At 50.1% G+C, this 27,622-nt stretch overlaps 2 protein-coding genes across 7 annotated transcripts in view; one reads left to right on the top strand and one right to left on the bottom strand.

Annotated features, from left to right (window-relative positions):
• Positions 1-1,715: 1,715 nt before the first annotated feature.
• LTAP1 (lipid transport auxiliary protein 1) lies at positions 1,716-5,034 on the bottom strand. 2 transcript variants are annotated; one of them, XM_005495308.4, is made up of 7 exons: positions 4,872-5,029; positions 4,400-4,501; positions 4,123-4,231; positions 3,901-3,954; positions 3,021-3,187; positions 2,841-2,899; positions 1,716-2,067 (listed from the first exon to the last, which is right to left on the bottom strand). In XM_005495308.4, exons 1-7 carry the CDS (start codon positions 4,938-4,940, stop codon positions 1,869-1,871), a joined length of 759 nt encoding a protein of 252 aa, XP_005495365.2. In that variant the 5' UTR covers positions 4,941-5,029; the 3' UTR covers positions 1,716-1,868. The 2 variants fall into 2 exon arrangements, with proteins under 2 accessions (XP_005495365.2, XP_026653935.2); XM_026798134.2 differs by having other exon boundaries at positions 1,928-2,067; positions 2,815-2,899; positions 4,872-5,034.
• A 5-nt stretch (positions 5,035-5,039) lies between these two features.
• The window catches only part of UBAP2L (ubiquitin associated protein 2 like), a 30,146-nt gene continuing 7,563 nt past the window's right edge, over positions 5,040-27,622 (top strand). For 2 of the 5 annotated variants that reach the window (XM_074529607.1, XM_074529605.1), the window contains exons 1-19: positions 5,040-5,150; positions 8,789-8,918; positions 9,415-9,492; positions 10,541-10,651; positions 12,981-13,149; positions 13,443-13,538; positions 14,243-14,288; positions 14,847-14,956; positions 16,501-16,575; positions 19,753-19,805; positions 21,213-21,298; positions 21,748-21,919; positions 22,755-22,956; positions 24,097-24,374; positions 24,845-25,017; positions 25,698-25,887; positions 26,450-26,504; positions 27,012-27,186; positions 27,364-27,436. In XM_074529607.1, coding sequence (XP_074385708.1) covers positions 8,829-8,918; positions 9,415-9,492; positions 10,541-10,651; positions 12,981-13,149; positions 13,443-13,538; positions 14,243-14,288; positions 14,847-14,956; positions 16,501-16,575; positions 19,753-19,805; positions 21,213-21,298; positions 21,748-21,919; positions 22,755-22,956; positions 24,097-24,374; positions 24,845-25,017; positions 25,698-25,887; positions 26,450-26,504; positions 27,012-27,186; positions 27,364-27,436 — 2,232 coding nt within the window. In that variant the 5' untranslated portion in view covers positions 5,040-5,150; positions 8,789-8,828. Of the gene's footprint in view, positions 5,151-5,235; positions 5,390-8,788; positions 8,919-9,414; positions 9,493-10,540; positions 10,652-12,980; positions 13,150-13,442; positions 13,539-14,242; positions 14,289-14,846; positions 14,957-16,500; positions 16,576-19,752; positions 19,806-21,212; positions 21,299-21,747; positions 21,920-22,754; positions 22,957-24,096; positions 24,375-24,844; positions 25,018-25,697; positions 25,888-26,449; positions 26,505-27,011; positions 27,187-27,363; positions 27,437-27,622 lie in introns of those variants that run through there. The other 3 variants (XM_005495310.4, XM_074529606.1, XM_005495311.4) reach the window with 3 other exon arrangements.

Below are 27,622 nucleotides of genomic sequence, written 5' to 3'. Positions count from 1 at the left end.
TGCCAGCTCTACCTCCTCAGGAACCCTGCTCCAGCATTCCCATTCACCCGGACCTGCAAACAAAGAGCAACAATCGTGTGGCCTGGGGTTTAACCTGCACCAGGGCACACTGCAGCCCACAGCCTCCCAGGAGAGCCTCCATTTTCCCAGCCCCTGCCCTGTCTGACCTCCTCCTGCCGCAGTGAGGAGCTCTGGCTGCTCGGTGCTGCCATGGCCGGCGCCACAGGGCCCCTGCAACGGCCGGGAGTTGATGGAACACCTGGGCAGTAACGGCACCCTGGTTACTGTAACAGCCTCCCAGTTACTGTAATGGTGCCACGCTGGTTGCCATCACTGCGTGCCAGTTACTGCCAGGGCATCTCAGTCACCACAGCAGCAATGGCAGCATCCTGCCTACCATTAATGGCATCCTGGTTATTTCATAGCAGCTTACACAATGATGAGGTTGGAAGAGACCTCTAAAATCATCACCTTAACAGCTCACCTAGACTATAGCACCAAGTGCCATGTCCAGTCTTTTTATAAACGCATCCAGAGATGGTGATTCTACCACCTCCCTGGCAAGAGCATTCCAGTACTTTATTATTCTTTTGGTGAAAAATTTCTTCCTAATATCCAACCTATACCTTCTCTGATGTAGCCTGAGACTGAGTCCTCTGGTTCTGTCAGAGACCAACCCCCACCTGTCTACAACCTCCCTTCATGAAGCTGTAGAGCAATAAGGTCACCTCCAAGCTTCCTCTCCAGGCTAAACAATCCCATTTCCTTCAAACGTTCCTCACAGGGTTTGTGTTCCCAGCCCCTCACGCATCTCAACATCCTTCCTAAACTGAGGAGCCCAGAACTGGACACAGCATTCAAGATTTGACCTCACCAGCACCAAGTACAGGGGCAGAATGACCTCCCTGCTCCTGCTGGCCACACCATTCCTAACACAGGCCAGGATGCCAGGATTCAGGAGGGGAGGGGCCCTGCAGTCAGAGGCCAGTGGCACACATCCTACTTGAGTTAAACTGTCATTTTATTAAACAGTAATTAAAAAGTGCCGAGGTCTGCACCCTCCACTCTGTGCTGCCCACGCCACAGGGTCGGGTGAGCTGCTGCCAGCGCTGCCCTCAGCCTGGCAGGACGCAGACTCAACGTGGGGGCCACGAGCTGTCAGCCCCAGGAGCTCGGCAGACGCTGGCATGCGAGGCGCTGGTGAGAGTGAGAGCAAACACCCCCTTGGCAGAACAGATGGGACATTGAACCGCTCTGTCCCCTCCAGACGTCCCCAAATGCCCTCTGGGTGCAGGAGAACGAGTAGAAACCTCAGCCCAAAGCAGTGGTGCAGCCGTGGTGCTAAGAACAGGCACCAAACTATTTCTACCCCATCCAGGAGCACAGGCAGGCTGGGCACAAAGGGCTGGCAGCAGGAACGACGACGTCATGGGGAAAAGTGTTCACCCTTCAGAAAAAACAGACAAGTGGCTCCAGTGCCCAAGACCCTCACGGACAGGACGGACAAACAGCTCCCGCCAGCTGCCGCAGGGAAGGACGGGCGCAGGGGAGCGCTGGCTGGGATCCACGTCTTTATAAATAAGCTCAAGCTCATGAGTTTATTCACAGGGTCCAGGACAATGCAGGACTCAAAGGCTGGAGAGTCACAAGCCTGTGGCAGAGAAGGCCGTGGGGCTGATCCCCATGGGCTCAGCAGCTCCAGAATGGGCTCCTGGTGAGGGCCAAGCTCCAGCAGTTGGAATGGAGCCCTCCTCGAGTGATGACCTCCAGAGTGGGCTGAGGGGGAGATCTGAGAGTGCAGCTGGTTCCTCTCAGTGCTGCCTGCACTGCAGCCCAGACCCCCCCAGCAAACCCAGCCCCCTGCATGCTCACAGGGTGCTCTCCAGTGTGTTGTAGTTGTCCTTGAAACTCTTCAGCTCCAGGAAGTGTTTGGCACGTTTGCTCTTCTGGCTGGAAGGAAGGTAGGTGACCTGGATGGTGGTGGGGCTGGAGGCTTCAGGGGACAGCGTGAGGTCCTTCACTGCTGACTGGTGCTGCCTCTGGCTGCTGCCACCCCGGGCCTTGGTGCTGTGGGCAGAGAAGAGGCACCATCACTGCTCAGCTGCTCAGCCTGTGTGTCTGTCTGTCTGTCTGTCCAACACGAAGCAAATCTGCTTTTGTGATGACAGTGTCACAGACATCTTCTCACGAAAAATCCTTTCCTTAGGATTTTTCCTCCTGAGAAGCTGGGAGGCCTCAGGAACAAAATGTAAACAATGGTTATCTGCTGCTGTGGAATGCAACAGGTGGATTTGTGATTGGTCTGATGTGGTTGTTTCTAATTAATGGCCAATTACAGCCCAGCTACCTCGGACTCTCTGTCCAAGCCACAAACCTTTGTTATCATTCTTTGCTATTCTATTCTTAGCCAGCCTTCTGATAAGAACCTTTTCTTCTATTCTTTTAGTATAGTTTTAATGTAATATATATCATAAAATAATAAATCAAGCCTCCTGAAACATGGAGTCAGATCCCTGCCTCTTCCCTCATCCAAGAACCCCTGTGAACACGGTCACAATGACAGCCCTCACTGAGGTCTTGGCATCTAAAGCTGCTGGTTCTGTGCAAGTCCCTGACTCAAGGTGTCAGGACAAGCAGGAATGGTGACTGTGACCATGGAACAAACCCACAAATGAAATAACAGATGGGCTGCAAGGAAGGAGTGAACCCAGAGGAACAGATGGGGACAGACAGGCCCTGTCTCAGATGACACCTGTGCCCTAAACCCATCTCTGTCCACACCTTCCCACGAGCTGCAGGGGCCCAGGAACTCACCACTGCATCTGGTCAGCAGCACTTACATGTTTGCCAGTTCATTCAGAGCCTCCTCATACTTCAGATATTCCGTTTTCCCAAAGACCTGGACACAGACAGAAAACACCACTGAACATGGAGCTGCAGTGGGGGTGTGAGCTCAGTCCCAGCAGCAGGGCAGGGCACAGGAATGCCCTGTGGGCACAGCAGTGCCCCCCAGCACTCACCCCAGTGCCATAGCGGGCGCTCTCGTAGCCGTCCAGCAGGGTGTCGATCAAGGCTTTGCGGATGCCCTTGAAGGAGGAGCTGGAATTCCTCAGCTCCAGCAGGTAGGCACAGAAATTCTTCCCTATTAAAGACTTTGGGTACCGAGCCTCTGCTTGGAAGGGGATTTCTGGAAAAAGGCACACGTAAAAATGTTTGTGCTCATCCCTCAGGTCAGGAAGCACTGCCTGGATAAATTCCCATCCATGCCCCAAGCCCCAGCACATCCAACCCTAAAGCCACCAGTGGGAGGCTGCTCTCTGTGGGCTGTGAGAATGGCCCTAGGTTTGAAGGAACAGAGGAGAAAATGCCAGAAGTAATTTCCTTCCCATTACTTTTCAATCTGAGCAGTTCAGCAGTGGCACAGTGGCATCTCTATGTGCTTTCACACCAGTGAGTGTGAAGGAACTTGCCTTTCCCCATCAGGGCTGAGTAACCTGCATTGAAAGGCAGGTGTGTGTCAGCTGGGGTTCCTTTCTGTCAGAGCAATGTGGTTTTTGTGTCTCTGGCCCTAAAGATTCATTTGTCAGTGATTCACTGATTGGTTTGTGTGCTGCTGCCTATGCCATGGTTTTGAGGGCCTTTTTTCTGTTTGTTGTTGTGGAGTTGGGCTTGGCTGCTGTTTCTCAGGCAAGCTGAGAACGGCCTGAGCAGCGCCGAGAAGAAGAGTGCTTGCTTAGAAGGAACCTTCCTGCATGCAGGGTGTCACTCCTTTTGTGACAAAGGCAGCAGAGAAGTGGGAGAAGTGACTTCAGTGGGAGAAGTGACTTCTCCTCCCCAGTGAGCACCTGGCACCCTCATTCAGGGTCCATCTGCTCCCTCTCTTGCCCTGGGCTCCCTCACCTGATGTCCTGATTGCATCCAGTGCCTTCATCCTGTACAGGTAGTTATAGCAGCCTGGAAAAGGGAAAGCACAAACTGAGATCTCTGCAAACCTTGGAGGGAAGTGGGGAAGGGGAAAACAGGAGAAGAGGCAGCATCTCATGTGGCAGGACAGCAAGAGGAGCAGTCAGAGGCGTGGCTTGGCCCCAGGGAGCAGTGCAGGACAGAGCTCTGGCACAGTACCTGGTGTCTCCAGCTGCAGGAGCCGCCCATCATCCTCTGCCAGCAGCCGTGGCTCGTACTTGATGTCCTGCACCCTGGACAGTCGAATGTCAATCTCTTCCTTTAAATCCTGCACAGCAGCAAAACAACATTTACAGACCACTCCCTTTGTTTGTGGAATCAAAGGGACAAGAACAGCCCTAGATAAACCCTCCCCACTGCCTCTCACCACTCTGAGGCAGCAGCTCCTGCACGTCCCTCCAGGCACGGATGGGTGCAGGGAATGCAGAATACCCACCTTGGGTGCGTGCTGCCCCACAGGCACGTGGGGACCGCGGCGGGACTTCATGGCGAAGCGCATGATCTGGCGTTTCACGAAGATGAAGAGCAGCACAAAGACCTGCGGAGCGCCAGCGGGGCGGGGGTCAGGGGTGCGCTGTGGGGGAGGTCTGACAGCCAGCCCGTGCCCACCCCTCCGCCCCCGGCGAGCACAGAGCTCCCAGTTCAGCCCTCTGGGACACCCAGGTCACCCCATGCCCTCCCCATCTCCACAGAGCTGCCCCTCACGTCCCCTCCCCACCCCACCGACCCCATGAGAGCCCCGAGCCCGACTCCGAGGGGCTCCCCACAGGCAGCCCGGGCCGCGTCTCACGGCAGCCGTTTCGCCCCCTCAGGCCCGGGCCCACGGCAGCTCCACGGACAAGCCCGGATCAGCCTCGCGGGGGCTCCACGGGCTCCAGCCCGTCCCGCCCCGTCCCGCCGGCGCTCACCAGGCTGCCGTAAGCCATGACCAGCACCACGTTAACCCCCGAGAGCCAATTGCTGCCGGCGCCCGCCATGCCCGGCCCGGCCCGGGGCCGCACAACATGGCGGCCACAAAGCCGCCCTGCGCGCCCACCACGTGACCGGAGGAACTGCGGCTCACGTGACCCGTACGGGGCCTCCGCAGCGGCCCCGCGTCCGTCACGTGCTCGGCGCGGGCGGCCCCGCCCCGCGCGGTCACGTGCCGGGGGCGGGGCCGGGGGAGTTGTCAGTGCGGGCGGACCCAGGTAAAGTTGCGGCGGCGGCGGCCGCGGCTCCGGTACCGCGCGGCCCCCGAACCCGCCCCCCGCCGGCTCCCGCCGCCGTCCCCCTGCCTGCCCGGCCTCGCCGCCTCCCGCCCGCCCGGCCCAGCTGCGGCCGGTGCCCCGGGGGCGGCTCTGAGCCCCGCCGCCGGCGCCGCTGGGCCCCGCGCGGCCTAGTGGGCCGGGCCGTAGCCGGGGGCTGGCGTAGCGCGCGGCCGCCGCAGGTGAGGCAGGCGGGCGGGCCGGCTGCGGGTGGGGGGGGTGAAATGGCGGCCGCGGCCATGAGGGCGGAAGCGGCCCGAACTCGCCCGCCTCTCCGTTGCGGGCCCGGCCTGGCGTCGCCGTGGGGGCTCCCGCCCGGCCCCGCCGGCTCCCTCCGCTTCCGTCCGGTTCGTTACCTCGTTATGAACTGCGGGTTGGGCCGCGGGGTCGGGCGGCTCCGACCTTGCCGCGCTCTCGGGGCCCGCCCGTCCCCGCCGCTGCCGGCGGTAACAATGGGAGCCGTGCTCCCGCCCTGCCGGGCTCCTTGCGGGCCGCCGGGCCCGCTCCTGCCGCCGCTCCTCGGGGCCGCCCCGTGGGCCGTGGCACGGCTGCTTTCGCTGCCCGCCTCAAATTCCTGGGCAGCGGCGGTTCGGGGGTCCTGGGGGAGCCCCGGGCCGCCGGTGCCGCCCTGCCCCACGTCCCTCCATGCCGGCCGGGGGCTCTCCCTGCGCCCTCCGGCCCGGAAAGCTCCCGAGCAAAGCGCTGCCTGTCGGTACCGAGTCGGGGTCTCTGATGGAATAGCCGGGAGCATCTCCCTAAAAAAGATCACGGTTTGCATACATGGAATGATTCGGTTTGCGGCCACCATGTCTTTGCTCTGGGGAAAACTTCTCGTGTTGATAACCCCTTTTTTTGGGTCCTCATTCTGCCCCATGTTGCAGGAAAAGCTTTGCCTTCTCTGGCCCTTTCCTTTCGGGCTTTGGAGCTTTTTTGCACATGTTATTAAGCTTTGTTAGAATGGGATGAAAATACCATTTTTCTGTACTAACACATCAGGAAACTGAAACTGGGATGTGCCAGGGCGAGCAGCAGCCAGCAGCTCTGGCACCGCCATGGGACCTACAGATCCTGGTTCTGAAACTGTAACTTCTCTGACGTTTCTAATAAAATGAACAGTTTGTTACATTTTTGTATCCCCTCATTTTCTGGAGACTCCACACTTTCCTTGTGTAGTTGAGACTCTCCTCTTGAGGCGTGCTGGGAAGGCAGGGCTGAGAAAGAAAGGGGTAACAGCAAATGTCTCATCTGATGCAGTGGCTTTGAGCAGAGGGTGTTGTAACCTGTAACTGTGAAGCTCCTTTGTTTCCCTGAGCCCTGGAGTGCAGAGATGTTGGCCTGAGGTGTGAGCCCTGCTCCTGTGTGGACTGGCCACCACTCCCTTGGGCTGGAGCTGCTCTTTCAGCTCTTGGTGCAGGTTTGCTCTTTCAAGGGAAGAGGTGGAATGCTTTTGATGAGAGCAGCTTTGCTCTGGGAAGGTGCAGGCTTTGGGGTTCTGTGGGGCACTGAGCTGATCCCCAGTTCCCCCAGTGAGGAATGAGTTCTGTCTTTCCCCAAGGCTGCTGTGGGGTCTGCATGGGGACGCCTCACCAGAGTCGGGCTTTTTACCACAGATGGTTTTTTGTATGGGTTTTCAGCACGTGAAAGGACAAATGCTTGTGTTCCTGGTGGCAGCTGCTGAGCAATGCCTGGGCTGCACAAGGTTTGGGCTCAGGCTGCTGGACCTGCAGCCCAGAGAAGCTGCAGCTTGGGTTTCTGTGTGAAATCACTTAAATCCCTTCCCTCTGGGCCCGTGGTTCTGCTGCTGGGTTGGTTTAGTACAACAAATTGTGTGTGAAACTTACAACTGGAAGAAAGCAAAAATAAATATATACCATGGGAACAGAGCCTGCCCAGAGGGGATGGCTGGGGAGAGAAGCCTTTTTGTGCTCTGCCTTGGCACAAGTGCAGGCTTGGTGCTCTTCCTTGTACCTCTGGGGCTCCTGGTAGCTTGGATTGCTTCCTCAGAAGGGACCTTGGCACTGGATAGCTGTAAAACTGTGATGTGACGTTCCCATGAGGCATGGGTGGCTGTGAAGGGGGGATTTGAAGGTTTTGTGGGGAGCTGCAGGGGCAATTGCACAGAAATTGCCTGCAGAGAAAGGCCAGGCACTGGAGGGAGCAGCTGTGGGGGCTGTAGAGGCAATGTCAGGAGGGATTTCTCACCAATTCAAACTTCAACAGGAGATTCTTCAGCTTTTCCTGCACTGTTTGCTAATGCTGCTTCCTTGGCACTCTGTGTTTTCCCTGTGCTGGCCTGCTCATGGACAGCAGTGTTTCAGATCAGATCCTGCCCTGATTGTCGTGCTGAGCTCTTTGCTCTCTGTTTCTGCACTCTGTGGCTCCTTCCCATGTCCCTTGTGTCTGCAGGTCCTGCTGCTTTGGGGGAAGGCTTTGCAGTCTTAGGAATGAAACACAAAAATGTGAATTTTGTGCTTATTGAAATTTCAGGAGCTCAGAAGCTGTGAGTCCTGACAAGTGCTGTGGGATGTAACTCACATCCTTTTTGCCAAAAAGGCACTAAAGAGGGTAAAACCTCAGTGCTAATCCCTTTCCAACACCCCTGCCCTGAGGGCCAGTGTGAGTTTAGACAACTCTGCTTGCTTTGGACACTCAAAATTTCTTGGGATTTTTTGCCTCAAGCTGTGTTATCTAGCAGTATTTACTGCCTGTTATTCCTTGCAGATACCTTATTCACTTTTTTAGTATGTTTTTGATTAAACATACTAAGAAAAACATTGTTTTGCCAGTTCAAGGGAATAATTTAAATAAGCAAAAATAGGCACTTCTGCAAGAGCAGGTTTTCCTTAAAACAAAAATTCCACAGACCTGTAGCACCTCTTATTGCAAGAAAAGAAAGGAGAAGGAGAAGTAGCTGATGTGTCTGAGAGTCTGAGATGCTCTGTCCTGCAATTAATGTTTTTTTGAAGCTTTTTTTCAAGCCTTCCTGCTCCATTTGATGGCCACAGCCTCAGCCTGGGTGCATGGCAGGTCTGTGCCCACTCACATGTGTTCCAACAAGAAGTTGTTAAACTCCTTGCCTCAAGTCCAGGGAATGGCTTCAAACTGAAGGAGGGTCAGTCTAGAGTACCTGAAAAAGAGTTTTTTTACAGTGAGGGTGGTGAGACCCAGAGAAGCTGTGGCTGCCCCTCCTCTGGAAGCATTCAAGGCCAGGTTGGATGGGGTTTGGAGCTACCTGGGCTGTTGGAAGGTGTCTTTGCCCATGGCAGGGGGGTGGAACTGGGTGAACCCACACCAGTCTGTGAATCTGTGATTTTCCTTTGGCTCCTGGTGCCTGATTGCTCCCACCTGGATGCAGGTGATACTCCAGAGAGAAACTTCAAGCAGTACAAGTGGCCATTTTGTGCTGGGAGCACGTGGTGATGGCAGCCTGGGCCCACTGTGGTTTTGGGGAAGTGCTGGGGAGGGTGGGGACCTGCAGCAGCCATTCTGGCTGTGTTACCTTTGTGATTATTCATTTTGGTGCTGCCTTTTGTTTGTGGTATCTAACAGTGTGTTCTCTCTTCTCCCCTGCCCCACCACAGAGTTGAACCTTGTAAATACTGTTATTTGTATATACTGTAAATGATGACATCGGTGGGCACTACCCGAGCCCGGGGCAGCTGGGAGCAGACACAGACACAGAGCCAGACGCAGCACAAGCAGCGGCCACAGGTAAGGGCAGGCTCCAGAGAGCCCAGGGGACCCCTGGCTGCTCAGTGCTGGGCTGGCCTAAATGAGCTCCCCATGTGCCACAAGGTGCTGCTGCCACTGGGGTTTCCATGTCTGTCTCCAAGTGGGAGCTGCTGCTGAAATTTGGTTTTATTTCCATTTGTCTGTTCCTCGCACACTTTAATGAATGTAAGTGGCTGAGAAGCCGCCTGCAGTGGGTTGTGGTGGTAAGGTCTGCCCCAAAACAGATGTGGTTTGGGTGGCTGCTGCTCATCTGGTGCTATGAGGCCAGCAGGTATATCCCTTTCTTCCAGACTCTTCTTCTTTCTTCTTTGTCATCTCACTTTAGCCCTGGAGTTCTCCTTCTCTGACCCTTGTTTTTGCCATGCTGATTCCTTTCCAGGGTTTCCAGAGAACCTGGGGCAGCAGAATGGCTTTTTGAGGATGGTTTGGGAATGCACCACTCTGACAATGTGCTCTCTCTCCCTGCTTCCTTTAGGCTACTGCAGAACAGATTCGACTTGCACAGATGATTTCGGACCACAACGATGCTGACTTTGAGGAGAAGGTGAAACAAGTGAGTGTGAAAATGAAGGTGAACTCTGACAGGGAGCTGAGATCAGCACTGGGAGTACTGTGAATGCTGGGGGGTGGGAGGGACACACCTGGCTGCTCCCTGAATTTCCTTGGACTGCCTTTATAAAGCTGTATCATAGCACGGTTTCGGTCAGTGGGGACATTAAAGGGTATCCAGTTCCACCCCTGTGCTGTGGTGATATCTTCCACTATCCCAAGCTGTTCCAGCAGTGCCAGGGCCTCACCACCCTCACAGGGAGGAATTTCTTCTCAATAGCCTGTATAACCCTGCTCTCTGGCAGTGGAAAACCATTCCCCTGTCCTGTCACTTCAGGCCCTTGTCCAAAGTCCCTCTCTGGCTCTCTTGGAGTCTCTTTAGGCTCTGGAAAGAGCTCTGAGGTCTCCCTGGAGCCTTTACTTCTCTAAGCTGAGCACCCCCATCTCTCCCAGCCTGTGCCCAGAGCAGAGGAGCTGCAGAGCCCTCAGATCATCTCTGTGGCCTCCCTGGGCTCACTGCAGCAGCTCCTTGTCCTCCCTGTGCTGGAGGCAGCTCTGCAGGGCAGGGTCTCAGCAGAGCAGAGGGGCAGAATCCCCTGCTGGATGAGCCCAGGGCAGTGTTGGCTTTCTGGGCTCCCATGTGGCCAGGTTTTACTGTTTACTCAAACCCCAGGTCCTTCTCCTCAGGGCTGCTCTCCATCCATTCTCCCCCAGCCTCCCAGCCTGTGTTTTTGTTTGGCATTGCCTTGATTTGGGTGCAGCAGTTTCTGTGGTGCTGAACTTTGTTTGTTTGTGCAGGTAACAGTGTTATCCTGAGCAAAGGAGGTTGTAGTGGAAGGAGGGTCATGGTAAAACAATGATAACTCAAAAATGCACATTTCTTGAGGAACACAGTTAAGCTGAGAAGGCTGGGGAGATTCCCTAGCCCTTCAATTTTTTGTTAAAAGGTTTCTGGTTTGGGATTGAACTCCCTTTCCTCCTGAGAGAGCCATAGAGATTTTGGTGCCATCTTGGTTTGGAACATGCTGACCATGGTGTTGTTTTCTCTGCAGCTGATTGACATCACAGGCAAGAACCAGGATGAGTGTGTGATTGCTCTGCATGACTGCAATGGGGATGTCAACAGAGCCATCAATGTGCTGCTGGAGGGCAATCCTGACACGGTAGGGCTGGGCTCTGTAAATCTCCTGAGGTCTAGTTCAGTCTGACTGCCTGTTTGCAGCTGAGGCATCCAGGAATGTGCAGATAAGGAGAGCCACTGTGGCTGAGTAGTTCCACAGTGTGGCTGTGACCTGGCTGCTGAATGCTGCTCTCTGTGGGCTGTGAGAATGGCCCTAGGTTTGAAGGAATAGAGGAGAAAATGCCAGAAGTAATTTCCTTCCCATTACTTTTGACTCTAAGCAGTTCAGCAGTGGCATCTCTATGTGCTTTCACACCAGTGAGTGTGAAGGAACTTGCCTTTCCCCATCAGGGCTGAGTAACCTGCATTGAAAGGCAGGTGTGTGTCAGCTGGGGTTCCTTTCTGTCAGAGCAATGTGGTTTTTGTGTCTCTGGCCCTAAAGATTCATTTCTCAGTGATTCACTGATTGGTTTGTGTGCTGCTGCCTATGCCATGGTTTTGAGGGCCTTTTATCTGTTTGTTGTTGTGGAGTTGGGCTTGGCTGCTGTTTCTCAGGCAAGCTGAGAACGGCCTGAGCAGCGCCGAGAAGAAGAGTGCTTGCTTAGGAGGAACCTTCCTGCATGCAGGGTGTCACTCCTTTTGTGACAAAGGCAGCAGAGATGCAAGTACTGTTACAGAGCAAGGAAAAGCTTGGGAATGTGAGATCCTTCCAAACCACTGCTGATATCACATATCCTCCTGGCACCCTGGTTTGCTTGGAGCCAACTCAACTCCGAGTTGAGAGTCTAAATATCATTTTAGGATATTCTGCTTAAGCTCATTTTTTTGCCTGTGATGAGACCTGGGGGTATGCAGGTGAGCTGGACACCCCAGATTATATTTTGTGTGTTGCAGCTGCTCTCCAGTGTCTGGTTCTCTGCTTGCTTTGGCTTCAGACAAGTTCTGTACAACACGTTTGCATTCCTCCCTGTCTTTAGAAAGCCCTTTCCATTGACAACTGAACAAAGTGGCTTTTGGAAATCCTTTTAGAAAAGGGAATGATAGGGATGTGCCTTTCTGAGGTACAGCTGTGTTCTCCTGCACATCTGTTGTAACCAGTGACTTCTAGTCAGGAACAAACCCCTGCTATCACAGCAGTTTAGGTTGGTGGAGAAACCCATTGCTCATGAGAGCAGCAGCACCTCCTTTATGGGATGAGCAGCAGGAGCTCCTGCAGGGCAGGGCCACGGAGAGGATGGCAGGGTGGAAGAAATGCTGGGCTGTCACTGATCCAGGCTGGTGGCCTTGTGGTCACAGCATCTCTGAGCACAGGCAGCCCCTGCAGTGCCACTGGTCAGCACCTTGGAGCTGCTTCTGGGTCTGGTTTGTGCAGCAACCCCAGAAAGGGGATTTTTTTACAAGAAACAGTCCTGTTAGTTGCTTGGGTGCTCTGGTGCTGAAGACAGCTTGCCTGCTGAGCTAGACACTGTTAATGTACTGTGTTTCAAACAGTAAAGGAGCACGTATGATCTTAGCATTGGATTAAACTTGATTTAAAAAAAAAAACATTTACTTGAAAAATGTTTAATTGGAATACTGTAGTTTTAAAGTTTATTTCTAAGCCAGATACCTATGGAGAAAGACTTTGGAAGCCTTGGGTTTGATGACAGTTTGTGCCACTGTGTTGTTGGGTTTTTTGTCACTGTGCATGCTGCCGTTGAAACCCAGCTGTCTGCCAGTTGTGTTTTCAGGTGATTGTAAATGACTTTAGACTATTTTTAATTGTTCTAACAGTGTGCAGTTTAAGAATATGAAACCACTGCAACTGTTAGAAGATACATGGGTGCAGGCTCATGGCAGTGAGCTGGAGGCAAACTTAACATTTTGCAGCTGAACTTGGTTAAATTCTGTGATGCTTCTCTCCATCTCAGATGATATTTAAGGGAGAGGTTTTGTGAATAACTTTGCATCTGCTGGAAGAACTTAGCCCAAATGTTGACTGCAGATCACTATGAAACATTTACCTGGGTTATTCTGAGAGCTCCTGGTGAGCTGTGTGAAATGGCAGGCTTTTTTTCCCCCAAGCAGGGTAAATATATCCATGTTTGAATTCTAGAAGTATCATGCCATCTCTATTGAAGAATTTTAGTAGATCTTTGCAGAAATGGAATAACTCATCTCCTGTTACCTCAGATTGTGTGCTGTAAGAAAGCTTGGCTTGAAGGAGGATGATGTGCTGTGTGTAGACTGAGAGACTCCTTAAAAAATTGATCTGGAAATCGTTTTTGAGGAGACCCCTGTTACATTCTCTGTAGCACGTTGAAATCTTCACGGATTTGCACCTTTCATTGATCTAACTGGCATTCATTTCTTTCCCCTCTGCAAACTTCCAGCATTCCTGGGAGATGGTTGGGAAGAAGAAAGGTGTCTCAGGACAGAAGGAGAGTGGACAGACAGAACCCAGTGAAGAAAGCAAAGAGAACCGGGATCGGGAGCGGGATTTCAGCAGACGACGTGGAGGGCTGCCGAGGCGAGGCCGAGGTGCCACCCGTGGAAGAGAGTGTATGGAGCTTCCCTTTAATAACCCCAAAACCCTCCCACTGAAGCACTGTGCTGTGTAACACACAGCAGAGCCAAATTTTGGGCAGACACATCTGGATGTGTGGATTTGTTCAATGCTCCCCTGTCTGAGATGATTCTTTGCGTGATGGCCTCACTTTCCATCAGCTTAAATCAGCAGTTCAGGGAGCACGTGGGGATCTTCTCCCCCACACAGCCACTGCATTTTGGGGTTTGAGATGTGGTTTAAAGCAGGATGAGTCTTGAAATTGTCTTTGCTTTGTTCTGTGTTTCAGTTAGGGGCCAGGAGAATGGATTAGATGGTGGTAAGAGTGGAGGCTCGTCTGGAAGAGGCACGGAAAGAGGGAGGCGGGGACGTGGCCGAGGCCGAGGTACACACAGCGTGTGGGGTCCTCAGGGGTGGGAGGAGGAGAATTTTAGCAGTAAATTTATCTCCCATGAGTTTCCAAAGCTTCTTTTATAGGAGGAATTGCCAAACTGAGCATATGCACTTGATTTTTCTGTTCTTGTGCTCACTTTTAGTACCTACATGCTGCTTTCCCATCTAAAATATGCTAGAAACAGCACCTTGTTCTTGCATCACATCCATGGAGTTAGGATAAAAAAAAGTGCTTTATTACAGAAGTGGGAAGTTAAAAAACTCAAGGTTAACTTTTAGCAGGTGGCCAATAGCTTGTTAGCAACAGAACCTGCCTCCTCATCATCATTATACATGTATCTGAGCACTACTACTGGCTTGGACTTTAAATACTTGGGGCAGAAATTAGTTTTACCCCAAAATCTGCTGCTTAGGAATTGTTGCTGAGGTCACATACTGCAGAAATCAGAATCTGGGGTCCAGTACTTTGATTTGTGCCAGCTGGACACCTCATGTTGGCCTGGATGGATGCATTGCTAATCATGCTGCCAGCCAGCTGAGGTCACTCCCACACATCAAAAGATGTTGCTGGCAATCCCATCAACCCAGGAAAATCCTCTCCACGTTCATATTCTGGACCTGTGTGTGTTGTTCAAGTGTTTCTTTGCCCAGGGATGTAGAGCCAAAGGACAGCAGTGCATGTGTGTGTGTTTACAGGTGGCTCTGGACGGCGAGGGGGAAGATTTTCTGCCCAAGGCATGGGGTAAGTTTCACTGACATAAAGCACAGCAAAAATAAAAGTCTGTGCATGAATGGTACTGTTTATGTCAGTCATTTCTGTTCCCTTTTTTTTGTTGTTGTTTTTGTTTTGTTGGGTTGGGGGTTTTTTTTGTTTTTTTTGAGGTTTTTAATTATTTTGTTGAGTCTGTTTAGTTTTTGATTTTGTTGGGTCTGTTTAGTTTTTGGGGTTTTGTTTGGGTTTTTTTGAGGATCTTTTTGTTTGGAGTTTTTTGAGGATCTCTTTTTGTTTGGAGTTTTTTGAGGATCTTTTTGTTTGGAGTTTTTTGAGGATTTTTTTTTTTTTGTTTGGGGGCGTTCTTTTGGTTTTTTGGGGGGAGGGGAAGTTGTTTGGGTTTTGGTTTTTTTGTTAATAATGCCCAAGCTGCCTCACAGTAACTTAAACTCGGGATGTCTGGTGTAGCTGAAGCATCTCTCTGCTGAGAGAGCTGCCTTGTGACATGTATTATACTCTGAATAAAATCAATTCCTTTGAAAACACTTTAACAGAGAGTTTCCATTCCCATCCTCTTGTTTCTTGCAGAACTTTCAACCCAGCTGACTACGCTGAGCCAGCCAGCACGGATGAGAACTACGGGAACAGCAACAACACGTGGAACAACACCGGGAGCTTTGAGCCGGATGATGGCACAAGTAAGAGCCTTGCCATGAGTGTGCTGCCTTGTAGTCACTGTGTGAGGGGGATTTGCCTCCATCCAGTTGCACTGAGGATGTTCTAGGCAGGTTTAGGCTCAGGGATGGAAGAACAGGTTGCTGGTTCAGAGATGGATTTCACTGACCCTGGTACTTTGCACCCTTTGCACGTTGGGAGCTGGGTGATTGCTCTGGGGTGAGCTTGTGGGTGCTGCTGCCTGACAGAGGCACAGGAACACTCACTTCTGTTTGTTTTCCTGTAGAAACCATGCTACTGCTTGGAAAGTAGCAGTATGTTTTCTCATTCTATAAACTGTAGTGTGATGTGATAGGCAGATCCAAGATCTCCAAGTGTTTGGTGCATCCTCCAGAGAATTACTTGGAGTCAGATGTATTGCTCTTCATTTTGGTACTGAGAGCATTCTTGCTTTCATGATCATCTTGCTCAAACCATGGTGGGGATAGGATTTTGTTACAGAAAGGAGCTGAAAGCAGTTCTGCTTCCTTCCTTCCTTGCTTCCAAGTTTGAAGCAAACTTGTTTGCTGGGTGATTCTGAGCACCCAGCTGCCCTCTGCACATTCTCCTGCATTGGAAAATTGGTGCTCTGGGTTTTGTTTCATGTCTGCACAATATTGAGACACAGGTGAGCTCAGATTTTGCAGTGTGAGAATGGGACAGTCACAGTCCTTGACTGTAAAGAGCCTTTTTTGAGGGGGAAGGAGGGCAGGGCTCATTGGTGCTTTTGTTGTCTTTTTTATGGAGCAATCTGGCACCACTGCAAAGTCAAACTATTTTTCCACAATCACTGAGTATTTAAGTAACTACCATATCTTGGGTATAAGAAGCATCCACACCTGTGTTAGTGGTGCTTTAAACTCCTTTCATACTTCTTGGTTTTGCTGAAAAACTGATAGGTTTGGAAAGAGAGTCCCATGATCTAGGGGATACCTTTTACCATAGTGTTGGTGTCAGGGAGAGGGGTGGTTCTTTTGTGTTTTCATGGGTTTTGTTTGGGTTTTGTTTGGGTTTTGTTCATTTTTTTCCTTCAGAAAACAGCTGTTGTGGCAGGAGGGTGTTTTTGTGAAACACCAGCAGACAGAGTGGTCATCTTGGCAGCTGAGGAGGGGTTTTAAATACCAGAGGGAGTGGACACAGCTCTGTGTGCTGGAAGTTTAACTGTCTAGTGGGAACAGGCTTCTGTTTGAATGGTTTTCATTTCCCTGTGTTGGTGTTTTGTGGAATTGTGGAATGAAGTGGGTTAGAGTGTGGTTAAGTGGGAGAACTGAAGATTTTTCTGACAAACAACTCAGATTTGCTCTAGTACTACAACACAGCTGTAAAGTTTATTGTGCAACACCACTGGTCACCTGTGTTGTGTGTGGTTGTTTTGTTTGCAATTTAGTAGCCACAGGCATCTCTTTAAATTAATAATATCCACAGGTACAATGTGACTGGTGTACATGGGGGCAATGAAACTCACCTACACTTTTTTTGAAGTCAAAATTTCACTGGTTGTCTTTCTTTTCTTTTTTTTTTGTTTCAGGACTTGATTTCATTGGGGGTGAGGGGTCAAATTATCCCCGAAAATTTGACACTGCTCCTGGTACGATACATCCAGGTGCACTAACTGCCCCGGATACCTTTACTTTATAGCTTTTTTAAAAAAAATCTGAAATATCTGTGGATATGTCATTCTTCTCTCTCTTAATTTGTTCATTTGAATTAATATTTGACTTTGTTCTGACTGTGCTTTTACTAACGTTGACACCTTGAATGTAAATTGGGACGAGCTAACAGCAATTCCTGTGGATTATGCAAATTTTAACTTCAGCCATTGCTTCTGGATGCCCAGAGCAGCTCTGGTGCCAGAGGGCAGGAGGTGTGAGGCAGCTCAGTGTCATATCCCTGTGTCTCACATGCCCAAAACTGTGACTTGCTGGTGTCCCTGTGCCATTCCTCCTCATCCCTGCTGTTCCTGCTCAGGGTCACAGCCCTGCTGCTCTGCCTGGGCTCTCTCTGTGCTTTGCCTCTGCTTTTGGCTGCTGCTGGGTGAGCAGGGCCCAAAGGCTGCTCTGGCATGCTCAGCCTGCCTGGCTGCTCCTCTTCACCTCCCTGCAGCTGAAGATGAAGGTGGGTTTGGAGATGACAGGGGTGCTTGATGGCAAAGCTGCTCTGTGCCTGATTTCCTGCTCAAATATCATCCTTAGGAGGCCAAGAGACACCCAGGAGGGGATGCAGTTTGCTCACATCTACAGAATTCCATTGTGTCCATAATCAGGCCAACATCTTGTTTGTCTCCTCCATCTAACCTGAGGTTTTGAAGTTGAGGCTAAGGGAGTTTCCAGAAGAATTTGCCATTTTCCTCTTGAAGGGCAGGGCAGGAGGAGAAGTGTTGAGGCTGAGGAGCCTCTCCTGCAAGGGCCTGGAAGCAGGCAGACACATGGAGAGCTTCTGCTGTGTTGGAGCATTTTGGGTTAATCTTTAACTTCCCCAGGCAGCACAAGGCCATCTGCTCCAGCACTGCCATTGTGCTTTTGCTGCCCTTTGGCTTTGTTTGGATTAGCATTCCTTCGAGGTGCAGCGAGGGGGCCTTTGGGTGTGTTGCCTTCCTAGTGCAGGGTGACAAGCCTGGATCCATTCCTGCCTGCTGGGCTGTGGGAGGAGCAGGCTGGGTGTCTCCCAGTTTAAAATGAAGAGAGAGTGGATTTGGGGAGGGATTTGAAAAACTTAGAGACACAATGGGATTTTTTTTTTTTCCTTCACCATATTCATATTTGCACATGTTGTTGGCTTAATTTTATTTTTTTCCTCTTTTGCTTGGTTTGAGGAGTTTAAAGACCAGCAGCTTTTTGAAGGACTTTCTGAAAGCAGAGAGGAAGGCTTGCTGTTCACCACCCTTCTGAAATGGTGGTAGAGGGCTCAGGGTATTGCTTGTGTTGCAGCTCTCCCCTTCAGAAGAGCTTGATGGAGAGTGATACAGTTGGTTTTTTTAAAAAAGCCTCCCATGCTGTGCTAATTGGGAGCTTTCTGGAGTGTTCCTGGTGAACACATCACAGATCTTTGATTCTCCATGTGCCCCTCAAGCCATGCTGAGTCAGTGTCTGCTCTTTGAGGAGTAGATTTGCTGGGGAAGCCCTGTCAATGGCTGTTCTTCATCTGCAGGGTTTCCTTCTGCTTTTCGTGCTGCTTTTCTTCTATTTTCCCCAAACAAACAGCACTTAAGAGCCCCATGCTGTGTTCCTGCATGCACAAACTCTTGGGGCAGCTCTCCTGCCTTCCTGCTCTCTGGGCCAGCTGCAGGTACATCAGCTCCCACTTCACCTCTTGGGTCAGCCTTGGGCTAGAATGACCTTTCTGAGCCATGAAAATTTGGAAAGGAGCCTTCCCACTACTGCTCTAAGGCACCAAAAATCTAAGGGTTGTGGGAATTCAGGTTTCTAAACTGCAGATGGGTTTTGCATTGAATGTGTTGATGGTTCTGGCTGTGGAGGAAGGGGCAGTGTGCCTTAAAACTTCTGGCACTCTAGCAAATATTGTTGTATTAATATCTGTATTTCAGACTTGAATGTATAAAACAGTAAATCCTGGGAGACTTCTTGAATTGGCTCAATTCATCAAGCAAGACAAAAAAAAAACAATGAAAAAAGAATAATTCATTGATACTTATTTCATGTACTAGATCCCCCAAGTCTAGACAAGTGGTTATTTAAATAAAAAGTGAAGTTCTGTATGGGGAGATCTGTGTCCTGCAGAAGAGCTCAGAATGTTCTCCTTCCCCACATGCCTTGTTTAATGCTGTAAAAGGGCTGATAGCAGCTTGTTCCATCCAGTGAGTGTCTTCAGGATTAACCCTGCTGGTGCTCTCAGATTTTCTTGATTTGGTTTGTGTGAACTGAAAGCAAGCTGCACAAAATGGGACTGGCTTTATGCTCTGAGGTTTTTGGGGATGTGAAAGCTCCTGTTCTCTTCCCAAACCAAATTTTAGTTGTTAAATGGAATCTGAAACTGACACATAATATTCAAAGTACAGCAATTAAACTGTGATGGATGCAAGGATTGGAACAAGTTGAAAATGCAGCCAGGCAAAACTCTATTTTCTGGTAAATTTTTGCTCACCTAAATTGTGCTGTGCTGGATTGCAGCTGAGGTTTCCTGCTTTTCTCCCTGGTACTTCAAGCTGCACACTTTGAGCATATCTCTGAAACTGGTCACAGAAAAGGCAGGAATTGCTTAGTGCCATAAATTTTCTTTTCTGAATCCCATTTGCCTGAGCACAGGAGGTTCTGTAGTGCTGAGGTTTCAATTTTTTTTTTTTTTTTTGTGGGGTGGAAGATGAACTATGGGAATGGCTCAGTTATCCTTAAGTTTTATAGAAACTTGAGGTTTACCTGGATGGTGAAATCCTGTGCCAGAGCTGGCAGGAAGGGAGGAGCTGCTGGGGTAACACTGCTTGCACAAACCTACAGCTACTGCAGTCCAAGGGGAGCCAGGAAAATGGCACAAGGAGGCTGGGGACGATGCTGGGGCTTCCTTGCAGAGCTCAGCTTCCCTTTTGGGTGTTGGGAAGGTGTGTGTTGCCCTGTCTGCCAGCCTGGCAGTCTCTTTTTCATCCCAGCAAGGCAGAGGGGATCCTATCTTGATCATAAAGCCGGGGTTGAGGTTGACTGCTTTATCTTGTCTGATTGGCAATTAGAAATCCTCCTGGCTGCCTGCAAAGCTCCCCAGTGCTCCCCCAGCTGTTGGACACAGAGCTTTGATGCATGCATAACTTGTGTACCTGTTGTTGTCCTTCCAGGTGCATGGAGGGCGGCGACAGAAGAATGGGGCACGGAGGACTGGAATGAAGATGTAGGTATTTCCTGAAGCCATCTCCTCTGTGCATCTGCCAGCAGGCTGCTGTCCTGTCTGCACACACAGAGCTGCCAGCCCATCCTCCCTAAGCTTTGGACTGAGCCCCAGGAGCTCTGATGAATAAATAATTGTTGCATCTTCTGCAGGATATATGTTCTAGAGCTTATGGCCCAAGCCTGGAGGAGATCTCCTGGGGCACTGAGGCTGCTCCTCTCATTTCCTGTAACTGCAAGATGGAATTATTCCAAAACTGTCCTGACTCCACACAGGGCTCTTGCTCCACTCCTCTGGTGGTGTGGCAGCTGGGGAAGTTTTGCTTTTGTTCACACCAGCAGCAGTTTCATGGTTTTGTGCCCATCATGTGCCTCAGCTGGTCCTTGTGATTTGAGTGGAAAAGAAGCTCTTGACTTTACCTTCTGACATGGTCTTTGGTGTGTCCCACCACCTGTGTTCTCCCCCTCATCTCCTTCAGGAGAGAGTGGACATTGGTAGCACCTTCTCTTAATGCCTGTCTATAAATTTCTTCTGAAATGAGCTTCAGTCCCTCTCTGAACTAAGGGAGGACTTCTGTTCTTGCAGATGGGAGCAGGGTTGGGCATTTTGGTGTGATTATTAGTTCTGTGTGCTCATTTTGGCTCAGCTGACAGAATGGGCAAGCACAGCAAGAATGTGTTTGCCAGGCACCACCTGGGGAAGCACTGCTGCTGTGTTTGGAGATAGGAGCAGCTTTACTTTGTTCAGTCAGTCTCTGCTAGAAGGGAGCTTCTGAGAGCCTTTCTTACCCTCAGTGTGTGTGAGGTGCTCTCAGAAGTTCTGGATTTACTTCTTAAACTCTGGCAGTTCAGTTTGTGGCAGATCCTCAGTCTGGAATAGAAGCTGTTCATGTTCAGACATGTTTCAGGCCATGTTTCACAGGTCCTCACTAACCTCCACCAGATTTTGAGCAATGTTATTTTCCCTTCCATGGCTGCTCTGTTGGTCAAATCATCCAAATGAACCCAGATCATTGGAAGCTTAGCTATGGATCCAAAGTTTCTCTTTGCTACCAATGCTTGCCCCTACTGTGCTGGGACTTTTGCAGGTCTGTGCTGCCACTGACTCAGAGCCACAGCCCAGAGTCCTGGGGCAGCCCTAGGGGATTTATGGACTATGGGAAATTTGTAGAAGCATTTGAGAGGTTTTCTTTCCCCACTGGCAGATGTTTTGTGCACTTGCCTGAGAGAAACATGAAATAGAAGCTGCTTCTGATGGGAGCCAAATGCTAAAGAAGTTTCAGTCTAAGCACTTGAATTTTGAGTTTTCCTGTGGCTGTTTGTCTCAAACATTCACGTGCTTTGTGTCATAGGGACTTTTATGAGATTCTGTTCTCACTTTTGGATTTTTTTTTCCTTTTTTCTCTTTCAGCTGTCAGAGACAAAGATCTTCACAGCCTCCAATGTGTCTTCAGTGCCTCTCCCTGCTGAGAATGTGACAATCACAGCTGGACAAAGGTGAGAGCCCATGGTGATGCTGTTTACCTGGGAAAAGTGGCACATTAGTCTGGGAGCAATTTGCCATCTTCAGCTAAACTTTTCTAGCTAGCTGAAATGCAGCAGCTCTGAATGAGGTGGGGTGGATTTCAATGGAAGAGTTCATTTAGGAGTTATTGGGTCCTAGTCCTGGATTAGGAATAGAATTAGAATAGGCTCTATTGCTAGTTCTTCAGGTTTGGGGACATTTTGCTGTGTTAAAATAATGTAAATTTAAAATTATTTAAAATCAAAGGCCATGCAGGGTCTTGCTTGGTCAGTCTGTCTTTTTGAGGCTGCTGCTGGCAGTTGTGAGTTAGTGTTCTTCAGATTCCTTTAATTTGTAAAGTAAAATCTGTGAGGCTTGAGGGGGAATCTGTTCTCATGGAAGTGGGAGCTTTGCTAACCTCAGTGGGTCTTTGTCTACCCAGAATTGATCTTGCAGTCCTGCTAGGAAAGACACCCTCTTCTATGGAGAATGAGTCAACAAACCTGGAGTCATCCCAGACTCCTTCCCTGGCGCAGCCACTGGTGTTCAGCAATTCTAAACAGAGTGCTCTATCCCAGCCTGCCTCTGGAAATTCCTTCTCTCACCACAGCATGGTAAGGAAATGCTGCTCTCAGTCAGTGGGTGTTTGCCTGAGGTTGCTTTTATCCCCTGTTGTTGTGTCTGTTTGGGTAATGTAGGAAATACAATCCTGATGCTCTCTGCTTGGGGCTGGTAGAGTGAAATAATTTGCTAGTCTGCTTTAAAAGCAGTGGCCTGAAGTTCATTGCTCAACTTGAAATAATTGTGATAATTCCTCCCCTGCTTCCCTTGTCAGATTTGCAGCACATGCTTCATTCCTGCCTAAAGGAAAAAAGGAAAAGCTCTTTTGGTCCAGGGCTTGCAATTCCAACAGTTTGAGAAACAGGACTGGTGTGGGATGGAATGCTGGCACCCAGCATTCACCACAGGAGAAGGAAGGAGACATTGAGTCAGGGATCTGCATAGACTTGGGCAGATGCTGCTTTGTGTAACTTCAGCAAAAAGAAATAAAAATTGTTTACTTCGTGGTGAGAGAGTTGAGGAAAGATTTTCAAAACCACATTAACTATAAAGCCAAGATCTCCTGATGTTTTTCTTTTAGTGCATCTGAATGCATGAGGATAATTCAATATGGTTTTGAAGATCCTGTCTGTTAACTTCCTTTGTAACCCCCTTGGCATGGGTTGGGCCAGGGATGAGCATACCTGTGTTCACACATGGTGGAGGCTGGGAAAGAAATTCCTGCCAGCAGTGTGTGTGCATTTGGAGCTCCAGAGTGCTGAGTGAGGCACCCAGTGAGAAGCAGCAGGCTACAGAGCATTTGGGATGATATTCAGAGATATTCCTGTCCTCTGAGCCAAGTTCCAAGCCATGGCAGCCATTGACTTTTTCTCCTTGTTGAAATTGCAGGTGAGCATGTTGGGGAAAGGCTTTGGAGATGTCGGGGAGGCCAAAGGCAGCAGCACCACAGGGTCCCAGTTCCTGGAGCAGTTCAAGACAGCCCAGGCACTGGCTCAGCTGGCAGCTCAGCACACCCAGCCTGCTGGGAGCACCACTGCTGCTTCCTGGGACATGGCTTCCACCACACAGACCTCGTCTCTGGTGCAGTATGGTAAGGAGGAGCTGCAGCTCCCACAGGGGAGGGAATGTGTTCCCCCAGAGCTGCTGGGAGGGATTCAGCAGAGGATCTGCTCACAAGCTCACAACCAGTTTAGCTGAGCTGGGAAAATTGAGAGCTGTGAGTGAGATTAAAATGTAATAGTGTGTGTGAGTCTCTCTCTGTTCCTTTTATAATCGGAACAGTTGAATCTGTCATTCCAGACAGGTTCAGGGCCAGGGATCTGATGTTCTTGAGCCTCTTAGAGTGTGCAGAACTATTTCCAGGTGTAAAGCTGTGCCAGAAAAAGTTCTGGAAGAGCTGCTCTGGAGAATAGCTCCCAAATATGAGACTAGTCAGTCTCTTCTCCCTGCTGAACTCCTGTTATCTTTTAAGGGAATTTTAAGGGGATTTGCTGTTAAATGACAAGAAGTAACTCTGTCACTGGGCATGAGGGAATAAACAGGGATTGAGAGGCTCTTTCCAGATGAGAAGCTGAGTTTTGCTGTGGCTGAGTGCTAGTGTCATTTCCTTCAGCTTGTGCTTTTTATAGGCAAATGGCTCTGGTTCAAATCTAAGCTGAAGAAAACTTGAGCCCTGTCCTAGTGACAGTCAGTGTTGGCAGCTTCTGATCTTCTCAGACAAGAAGCCTCACAGGAGAATAGGAGTTGATTTTGAATAAACTATGGAAAGGCTTAGTCAGAGGAGGAACATGGTGCAAAAACCTGAGGGTAGGCAGCCCCAGGCAGTGATGTTGCTTGGAGATAGCCAGTCCCTGCAGGAGAAGGGTGAGGCAATGGAATGCAGGACTGTTAACAGAGCTGGGAAGTGCTCTGCAGGGCTGATATGCAATGTCTCCACACGAGGGACTCTGGAGCCAAGCTTTTCTTGGAGAATGGAGGACTTTGCCAGGCAAGTTGGCTTTGTCCTGTAGGGGTGGTGGAAGCAACTGAGGGAAGAAGAGTTTAAAAAATCTTGGCATTGATGGTAGTAAGAGTGTGAGGCTGGGAGCAGAGATGCTTAAGTTTTCTGCTCTCTAACAAGCTTCAAGATGAAACATCGAGGAAAAGGATTTATTTTTCTTGCTAAGTGCCAGAATTTGATTTATTTTTAAGGAAACAAACCCTGCTAACTTATCCCTGTCTTGTCCCATAGATCTCAAGAATCCAACAGACTCTTCCGTGCATAGTCCCTTCACCAAGCGTCAGGGCTTCACATCAACTTCAACCATGATAGAAGTGTTCATGCAGGAGAAGCAGCCTGTGGTGACTGCCTCCACAACCACACCGGCCCCTCCATCCTCACCACTGCCCAGCAAAACCAATCCAGTTCCCCAGATGTCTCCAGGCTCCTCGGACAACCAGTCCTCAAGTCCCCAGCCAGCACAGCAGAAGCTCAAGCAGCAAAAGAAAAAAGCATCGTTAACATCAAAGGTGCAGTGGTGGGGAAATAGACAATTGAGTTGTGTTAGAGCTGCAGAAACAGCCATTTGGGCTGCTCAGGGAAGGTCTGGGCTTGGCCTTCCTCTATTCTAGAATCACAGAATCACAAGGTTGGAAGAGACCTCTAAGATCATGAGTCCAACCTATGCCCTAACACTGCACCTAGACTATAGCACCAGGTGCCATGTCCAGTCTTTTTTTAAACACATGCAGAGATGATGATTCCACCACCTCCCTGGGAAGAGCATTCCACTACTTTATTATTCATTCCAGTACTTTATTAGTTAGCAGTGAGTGCTTGTGGGGGTGATGGAGTTGTGTGCCTGCCTGGGTTGAACAGTGTAATTCAGGAGGTGCAAGCCTATAACTGCTACTGTGTGCAGGGAAACAAGGGTAATAAAGTCATTCTCTGGGCTAATCCCTGGGAATGATTGACCTGTTCTATTGTTCCTGCCTTGCAGATTCCTGCGCTTGCTGTGGAAATGCCTGGCTCCTCAGATATCTCAGGGCTAAACCTGCAGTTTGGGGCGTTGCAGTTTGGTTCAGAGCCTGTTCTTGCTGAGTATGAATCGACGCCCACAACCAGCGCTGCCGTTAGCCAGCCTCAGAGCAGCCTCTACACCAGCTCGGCCAGGTGAGCACCACGAGCCTTTAATCCAAGCAGGCAGCTTTGGAAGTTGGTCCTGTGGACTTGAGTTGTCTTGTGCATACTAGTAGACCCTTTCTGACTGTGCATTGGTCACAAAGGGGGGACAACGTATGCAACAGCAAAGCACAAGTTGCCAGCAGACTCATAGGGCAGCTCTGTGGCTCTTTGGCCTGTGGTACTTGCACAAAAAATTGTTTTTCTGCTAGCCTTAAACTGTGTTGTTGAAAACACAGATGGGGAGTCCCCAGCACAACTGCTCCATGTCTCTGGTGAGCAGATTCTGAGTGCTTTGTCCTTCTTTTTGCCTTGGCAAACTGGGACACAGTGGAGTCGGAGCATAATTTGTGATAGTATGTTTGTCTGCTGTTGGGCTGACCCTCAGTAACTGGCCATCCCTTGAGTACTGGGACCTGAGTGGTGGCAGCTCATGAAGTGTTGCCTAAGGCACAGCAGTGTATGGGGCAAGGCTGCAGCTGGATGTCCATGGCTGCTCTCTGGGCATGTTTCTTAGCTTGGCTGCTTCATGTGGTGCCTTTACTGATGCTTGGGGCTTTTTATCTTGAGTATTTGAAGTGAAGAGCCCAGTCTGGGCCAGCAGCTTACAGCAGGGCTGTTTCAGAAGAAAATGGATGAAAATGGACTTTTTTCTTTTTTTCCTTTTGTAGTGAATCTTCATCCACAATTTCGTCCAATCAAAGCCAGGAGTCTGGTTACCAGAGTGGCACAATACAGACAGCAACATTTACCTCCCAGAACAGTGCTCAGGGACCACTGTACGAACAGAGATCCACCCAGACGAGGCGATACCCAAATTCTATCTCCTCTTCGCCCCAGAAAGATCTGACCCAGGCTAAGGTAAGACAACAGCTTTGCTCACCCATTGTGCTGAGTGAGCCTCACTTGTCATGTGTCTTGGGGAAAGATGAATGGCTTATCAAAGAGTTCTGTGATCCTACAGCCTCACTGTGTGGCTCCTGGGCTCTAATGAGAGCTCTCTTGTGGCTGTTGTGTTTTGTGCTGGGTTTAACAGCGCTCAAGGTGAGTGCAGGGCACGTGTTGTGTCATGTACCCTGCTAGAGGGACATGCAGACAAAGAATTTTGTGTTGTGTTTTGGATTTGGTTCTTGTGTACTGCACACCAGTTCAGAAATGTCAGGTTTGGCTAATGAGCTTGGATTGAGAGTGCTGAGGCAGTCTGACTACCAGCAGCACAGAAACTTTTTGCACTGATTTCTCCCATATACACTTGGGGACCTTGCTTGCATGGGGCTGGATCTTGGGACTAACCCAAACACAGTCTGGTAGCAGAACCTTTTCATAACTGTGCAAGGGAGTGTGAGAGAGAGGTGGCACTAGCTCTGCCTCTGGAAATGCTCAGCAGTAATGCCCAATACTCCTTTTTTCTCTTCTTCCTCAGAATGGTTTCAGTTCTGTACAGCCCACGCCATTACAAACCACACAGGCTGTTGAAGGTAAGAGTCTTGCCAGTACAGTGGGTGTCCTTTATCTCTTGTGTTCTCTGCTTTGAATGAGTTTTATCTGTGCTAATAGCAAGTGCTTTCCTTGCTGGACTAATTGCTGCCATTCACATTATTTGTTTGCCTCAAAACATTCAGCTTTGTGCTGATCCTTGAAGGGTCACCTATGACAATAACTTACTCTGCTCTGTGCATGGAAGGCACTTCTTCTGAAGTCTTGAAGCTCTTTGCAGAGCCAGTGGTAGTGTTTGGGTAAAGTGAGACATAGAACACAATCATAAGTGTATAACTATTTGGGAGCCCTGAGGGGAGCCCCCAGTCTTGCAGCTCCTCTAGCTGAGAACTTGCTGATGTTGCCCCAAATCTCCCAGCTCCTCTAGCTGAGATTTGGCTGATGTTGCCCCAAATCTCCCAGCTCCTCTGGCTGAGATTTGGCTGATCCTTGCCCTTGTGTTCCCCTCAGCCAGTAGCTGCCCTTAACCCAAAGCTTTTTGTTCTCAGGTGCTACGGGCCCTGCAGTGAAATCCGACTCCCCCTCTGCTCCCAGCATTGCCCCTCTCAACGATGGGGTGTCTGCATCGTCCCTGCTGACCACAGCCAGCCAACACTCAACAGCTCTGAGCAGCCTGAGCCACAGTGAGGAGCTCCCCAGTACAAGCACTGCCCAGCTCAGCAGGTGAGGCAGTGAGGGGTGGAATTCTGAACTAGAAGCAGGAATCTATAGCAGACATCAGGGTCTGTCTGATGCAGTGAGGAAGACTAAGATCCCATTCAAGCAGATGGGAAATGGGATGGTGCTACTGATGTTGGCTCTCACCTTGGTCTGATAATGTTTTATTTCTCTTCCTGTCAGTGCATTACCCACCCAGCAGAACAGTCTGTCCTCATCCACATCCTCTGGGCGAACATCAACTTCAACCCTTCTGGTGAGTCTGGGTATGATCTCTCACTGTGTGCCCCATTTCTGCTCAGCTTGGTGGGGTCTGCTGGGGTGCCTGACCTTGGGGCTGTGGTTGTGGCAGGAGCTGCCAGGCTGCTGGAGTCTGGATGTTGTGTGGACAGAAGGGAGTTGTGTCAGTACACCTGTGGCTCAAGGCTGTTGACACCTTGCC

This window comes from Zonotrichia albicollis, chromosome 30 (genome assembly GCF_047830755.1).
Source record: "Zonotrichia albicollis isolate bZonAlb1 chromosome 30, bZonAlb1.hap1, whole genome shotgun sequence".
NCBI lineage: Eukaryota > Metazoa > Chordata > Aves > Passeriformes > Passerellidae > Zonotrichia > Zonotrichia albicollis.
The sequence above is the reverse complement of the archived record's forward strand: the minus strand, read 5'-3'. Positions and strand labels throughout refer to the sequence as shown.

What these genes read in the sequence shown, in the direction of transcription:
- LTAP1 (XM_005495308.4), bottom strand. Translation starts at nt 4,940, where the DNA reads ATGGCGGGCGCCGGCAGCAATTGGCTCTCGGGGGTTAACGTGGTGCTG. An exon ending in CCTGCAGCTGGAGACACCAG is followed by an intron (nt 3,955 to 4,122) that starts GTACTGTGCCAG and finishes TCCCTTTTCCAG; the next exon opens with GCTGCTATAACTACCTGTAC. An exon ending in GCGCCCGCTATGGCACTGGG is followed by an intron (nt 2,900 to 3,020) that starts GTGAGTGCTGGG and finishes GTCTGTGTCCAG; the next exon opens with GTCTTTGGGAAAACGGAATA.